Source organism: Rhinichthys klamathensis, unplaced genomic scaffold (genome assembly GCF_029890125.1).
Source record: "Rhinichthys klamathensis goyatoka isolate OS25496 unplaced genomic scaffold, OSU_Roscu_1.1 h1tg000412l_1, whole genome shotgun sequence".
Taxonomy (NCBI): Eukaryota; Metazoa; Chordata; class Actinopteri; order Cypriniformes; family Leuciscidae; genus Rhinichthys; species Rhinichthys klamathensis.
This window is the reverse complement of record NW_026606912.1, coordinates 2,168,708-2,174,628: the sequence shown is the minus strand read 5'-3', so window position 1 is coordinate 2,174,628 and position 5,921 is coordinate 2,168,708. Positions and strand designations below refer to the sequence as shown.

General features: G+C 36.6%; 1 protein-coding gene across 1 annotated transcript; it reads left to right on the top strand.

Moving 5' to 3' along the window:
• Positions 1 to 1,798: 1,798 nt before the first annotated feature.
• On the top strand, positions 1,799 to 5,710 carry LOC130070568 (kelch-like protein 10). The gene is made up of 8 exons (XM_056234989.1): positions 1,799 to 1,963; positions 2,271 to 2,813; positions 3,277 to 3,696; positions 4,189 to 4,386; positions 4,602 to 4,751; positions 4,936 to 5,052; positions 5,365 to 5,456; positions 5,578 to 5,710. The coding sequence occupies exons 1-8, from the start codon at positions 1,820 to 1,822 to the stop codon at positions 5,708 to 5,710; spliced, it is 1,797 nt and encodes a 598-aa protein (XP_056090964.1). The 5' UTR covers positions 1,799 to 1,819.
• The last annotated feature ends 211 nt before the right edge of the window (positions 5,711 to 5,921 follow it).

The window sequence follows — 5,921 nt, the reverse complement described above, 5'->3', positions numbered from 1 at the left end:
TTTCCTCTCGTTTTTAGCTGATTGAATCTGTTGCCAGATCACATTGATGTGTTCTAAGCATCCTGGGAAACCTGGAATGCCCGCTTTTTGTATTGAAGTGTCAATGAAGCAGTTCTTTGGGTTGACAATCTCTGAGCAATAATGCTGGAGAAAATCTTGCCTTCAAAGTTTAATAGTGAAATAGGACGAAACTGACTGATGCTTGTAGCATATTTTCCTTTAGGTATAAAGACTCCACCTGCTCGGCGCCATGCGATAGGTACAACCTGTTTTTCCCATGCCACTTTCATCAATTTCCACAGAATTCGTAGAACTCCTAAAGCACTCTTGTACACTCTGTACAGAACTACATTAGGCCCTGGAGACGATGAAGCCCTTGCCATTCTCACAGCCTGCTCCACCTCTTTCCACTTAGGTGCACAGACCTCCATTTGGTATTCTGGTGGATTGATAAGTGGGATGTCTGACGGAATTGACATAGGTTCATGCCTTTTTACATCTGTGTTTCCTCCAAATATCTCTCCAGCTCAACCTTAGATGCTTTTAATGTGCCATTCTTCTCACTGGTGAATAACTTCTTTATGAATTTGAATGGGTCTTTATAGAAATTAGCTCTTGCACGCTCCTTCTTTTGCATATATTTGCAAAATTGTATTTTGAAAATACAATTATTAAGCACATTATACTGTATGCTTATAAATCAAGAATAAAGCATAGCTGTACTTATAAACTGCTACTAGTGTCTATTTATGCTGGGAAAATGCTTTAAAAATTATGAATTGACTATTTACTAATGCTTAACTAATGATTCATATAATGCAGTTATTATAAAGTGTTACACACTTTCTAATCTTAATGTTAATTGCAAGATTTAATGACAGATTATTCAATTCAAAAGTTGTATTATTTAATGGACCTGAGCAAACATGAAATAACAATGATCAGTTGTATTTTTTAAACTAATTGGTAACAAAGAATAACTACTGTAACAAATGTAGCTATTGCTTGTTATTAATAGTCAATGGATTAACTAACGTTAACTAATGAGAAACGTTAACAAATTCCTAAAAAAAAAAAAAACAATAAAAATAATCGGGTCACGGCTTAATGTCCATGGGGAAATGTGGGTCCCATGGCCAAACCAGTGGCCAAAACCAAACTGCTGGTATAAGGGACGATCTCAGATACAGCCATGTGTTAGTGACTGTTCGAAGGCTTGTTTGTTGTATTTTCCATTTGTAAATATTGGGGGGAAAAACAGCATGGTCAATTATTTGTAATTTTACTTATAATAATAATATATAATTATATATAAAATTTACCGATGTAACCAATAAAAGTAAGACATTGCACTCATGATGTGGCCTAATGCTGTGTGACCTTGAAATGGAATGGGAATATGACATCTGTGAAAAATAATTATCTTCATACAGGCCTCTGTTAAACTTATTTGGGGTCACAGTCAAACCATGCAAGAAAAATCTGTCCTACTGACAAAAACTCACTAGTATTTTGTGCAATCAAAATGGATGATTGCATATTCAAATCACTAATTATCCCATGCTTTATTTATTTTATTTGTCACTGACTTTTTAATAATATCTTTGTGACTGTGAATATGTTTTATGCAAAAGGAATGTATAAAACAAAACTATGCATGTGGCCAAGACACAAACTGAAAAAATATTCAAGCTCTACAACTATGATGTCACAAAGACATTCTACAGAACTCTCCTGAGCAAAAGTCCCCACAAAGACAAAATCCTGAGGTGACTTTAATCAGAGTTTGAGGTGAGAAGACTGAGAGTCCTGAGAGAACATGGAGAACATAAGAGCCACAGCCTTTGACGTGTTTGATGAAGCACGTTTACTGGGAGAACACACTGACATGATCATCAAGTCAAACGACAGAGAATTTCAAGTGCACAAGATCATCATGTGTGGCTGCAGCACCTACTTTAGGTGAGAAGCAGCATTTGAACTGCAATTGTGTGCAAATTACCTAGAAATTATAATAATACATAATTTCCACTGCTAACATCATTCTGTTGAAACTGCCTAAGCTGTCCAAATATATAAATGCATGAAAATGAATGAGTGTATTGCCAGAACAAAGAATGTAACTATGATATCTAGGAAAAAAACATTCTTGAAATTTGATTCTGGAAGTGGCTATGAATGAAGTTTTACCCAGCATTTCGAATTTAATATGAAACTAATCTGTTTCTCCAAGTAAATTTGGCTGAAATTAAAATGTAAATAACGAAAAGTTATTTTATACATGCTCATTATTAATGCATTTCTTTGTCAAATTTGTTCACAGGGCTCTTTTCTTCAACAACTGGAGCAGCCCACAACATTTCTGTGAAATTCCAGGAATATCCCAAGACATCATGCCTCTTATTATCCAGTATGCGTACACAAGATCTGTGCTCATTACTCAAGAGAATGTGGTGGAGCTCTTGGTGGCGGCTGAAATGATCTTAGTCTCAGGTCTTGTAGATTCCTGCTGTCAGTTCCTGGAGTTACATTTATGCCCAGAGAACTGCATTGGCATCTGCAAGTTTACACAGGACTTTTTCTCCTGCTCAAAGCTCCACTGTAAAGCAAAGCACTACATCCTGCAGCACTTTGAGGAGGTTCTGCACGTATCTGGGGAGTTCCTGGAGCTCTCCCTGGAAGAGCTTGAGGAGATCATTGATGAGGATGAGCTGAATGTCAAACAGGAGGAGGTGGTTTTTGAAGCCGTCCTCCACTGGATTAATCATGCACCAGCAAACAGGAGGCAACACATTGCAGTGCTTCTGCCAAAGGTAAAACAGAGATTTTTGTCTTGTTTTTCATTACAAATATCTTAAAACTCTTAAAACAAGATACATTTTCTGCTATTGTTGTAGTGTTAGTTATATGTAGAAATTTTGTTTTGTGGTTTGCCATTTATATATATTTTTTAAACTTGTCTATAATTTACTAATATTTCTTCAGTTTAATTTTTAGTTATTTTAGTATACATCAGACTAAATGAAAATGAGAAAAGGTTTTTCATTTTATTTTAGGGTTTTAGTTTTAGTTTAACTACAATAATCCTGGCATGCGGTAAGAAAAAGAAACTTAATTCAAAGGGCAAACAAGTTTTCTTCTCTTCCCCTTCTGACAGATTTTTTTCTCGTTTCAAGCATTAACATTTGGAAATCCTTTTTAATTTGTGAACACCATAACTGTTTAGTAACAGTCTCTGAAAGTCTCTGAAACTCTAAACTCTTCCTTGTGCTTTAGGTTCGATTGGGGTTGATAACATCAGCCTACTTCATCAATAATATTAAGGGCAATGCACTAGTGATGGAGAATGAAGCCTGCATGCCTGTTATCATCAATGCAATGAAGACTTTGTTTGACCTCAACATGGATGAACCCACCAACTCAGAACTCATGCATCAACTGACACGTCCACGTCTGCCCTCATCGATCCTATTGGCCATCGGGGGATGGAGTGACGGCAATCCCACCAATGAGATTGAGGCATATGATGTGAAGGCAGACTGCTGGGTCAGTGTGACTCAAGAGGATGAGCGTCCCAGAGCCTATCATGGTACAGCAGTCCTGGATGAGTTTGTCTACTGTATTGGTGGTTTTGATGGTGTGGAGTATTTCAACAGCGTGAGGAAATTCAATCTTATCACTCAGACTTGGCAAGAGGTGAGTAATGCTGTAGGTCAAAATATAACTTTAATTTAGCTTCCTTTATAAAACAGTATTGTGGTACAGTGATGGTACTGGATTGTACTTTGATATGGTTCATAATGCTGAATGATGTGCTGTACTCCACATTACTTCAAAGAATACCACTGTATTACCATATTACATGTCTAAAAAGTGGTAAAACCATGATACATTTTTGTTTGTGTTCCAGCAATTGTAAATTTACCATTTACCATTTATAATATAATATAATATAATATAATATAATATAATATAATATAATATAATATAATATAATAATACAATATAATATAATATAATATAATATAATATAATATAATATAATATAATATAATGCAATACACCAGAGTTCCCATCATGACTGTGTCAAAAAAAATACCATTGTATTTATTTGCAACTGATAGGACAGAACCAATGAGATGGTGTATTGATGTGTGTCCGCACACTGATGTATTTGGTGTGTTGTAGGTGGCCCCCATGTATGAACGCCGATGCTATATTAGTGTTTCTGTTCTGGACGGGCTCATTTATGCCATTGGAGGTTTTGATGGACACCAACGGCTTAAAACAGTAGAGTGCTACGATCCAAACACCAATCAGTGGACAATGATGGCACCCATGAATGAACGGAGGAGTGACTCCAGCGCCACCTCACTGCAGGGCAGGGTAAGAGCACTTACCCATGATTCCACACTATTCTGCTGGACACTATTAATGCCTGTAAAGCATGAAGGAAAGGTGAAATTGAGATATGGCATGGGAATAGCGTAAATATGAAAAGGAATATCACACAATTTACAGAGTGTTTTAAACACTGCTTTTCTGATCAATCTGTGATGATTGTGCACAAACATCATGCATGTTATTTTTGTGTTTGTCAGATTTATATCTGTGGTGGTTTTACTGGGATCGAGTGTCTCTTCTCTGCTGAGAGCTTCAACCCTGAAACAAACCAGTGGACTCTCATCGCTCCCATGAGTACCCGCCGCAGTGGTGTTGGTGTGATCGCTTATGCAGATCTAGTGTATGCTGTGAGTATTAAACACACACATATCAGTGTTATAGTTTTAATTAACTATGATAACCATGACACAAATACAGAAATATGGAACAATCACAGTTTAAAGGTTGCACTTATGTAAATGCATGCATGGATGTGCAATGTGCATATACAAATGCACAGAATACATAAATAACAAGTGTATTTATTTAAAGGTTGGTGGTTTTGATGGTGCCAGTCGTTTGCGGAGTGCGGAGGCCTACAATCCGCTGACTAACATTTGGCGTGACGTTGCATCAATGTACAATCCACGCAGCAACTTTGGCATTGAGGTGAGATGTGGACAGTTAATATCTGTCTCTGGTGAAACTATGAAATAACATTACAATAATGATTTGATGATAATGAATATGTAGGGAAAAAAAAAATTGTCCTATATTGACAATAAGTGGAAAGTTGCACCCTAAAATTGTTGAAGGCTTCAAAGATCAATGTGTTTGACTATAAAATCATCTACCTGCCTAATCGTCAAAAAATGATACTATGTTTAATTGAAGTGTTGCATCTATAAGATTTATTCATGTCAAGATAAAGACATTAGCTGTACATTATTTATTTTCCTTTTTACTTTCCTCAAAATCCAGGTAGTTAATGGTCAGTTGTTTGCTGTCGGAGGCTTTAATGGATTCAGCACCACCTCTGATGTGGAGTGCTACGATGAGGAGACAGATGAATGGTAACTTCCACAAACACTAAATCTCACAGATCATTTCGCACTGCATTAGATATAAGTGTAAGTATCTAAGTCTAATGCAGGCTATATTTCATTTCATTCACTGCATCTGTTTTCTATACAGGTTTGATGCAAATGAAATGACCATTTCCCGCAGTGCTCTGAGCTGTTGTGTTGCATCAGGATTGCCTAACATGGCACAGTATGCTGCCCTACGAGACACCGTACAGACACAAGACGAGTCTGACAGTGAATGATCTCCTTCTAGCAGATCTGACAGTCTGACTACAAATGGATTGTCATGTTTCCTGAATAAATGCATTCAAAAGAAGGCTGTATTCTAAATGTTAAACTTTCTCTCAGGTGTAGTGTTGTTCATTTAAAAAATGAAACATTGCAAGGGATCTTTACAGCTCAACAAAACCAACATACACTCACCTAAAGGATTATTAGTAACACCTGTTCAAT

Coding starts and splice junctions, on each gene's coding strand:
- LOC130070568 (XM_056234989.1), top strand. CDS start 1,820: ATGGAGAACATAAGAGCCACAGCCTTTGACGTGTTTGATGAAGCACGT. Junction 4,752..4,935: donor ATGCAGATCTAGTGTATGCT/GTGAGTATTAAA, acceptor ATTTATTTAAAG/GTTGGTGGTTTTGATGGTGC. Junction 5,053..5,364: donor GCAGCAACTTTGGCATTGAG/GTGAGATGTGGA, acceptor CTCAAAATCCAG/GTAGTTAATGGTCAGTTGTT.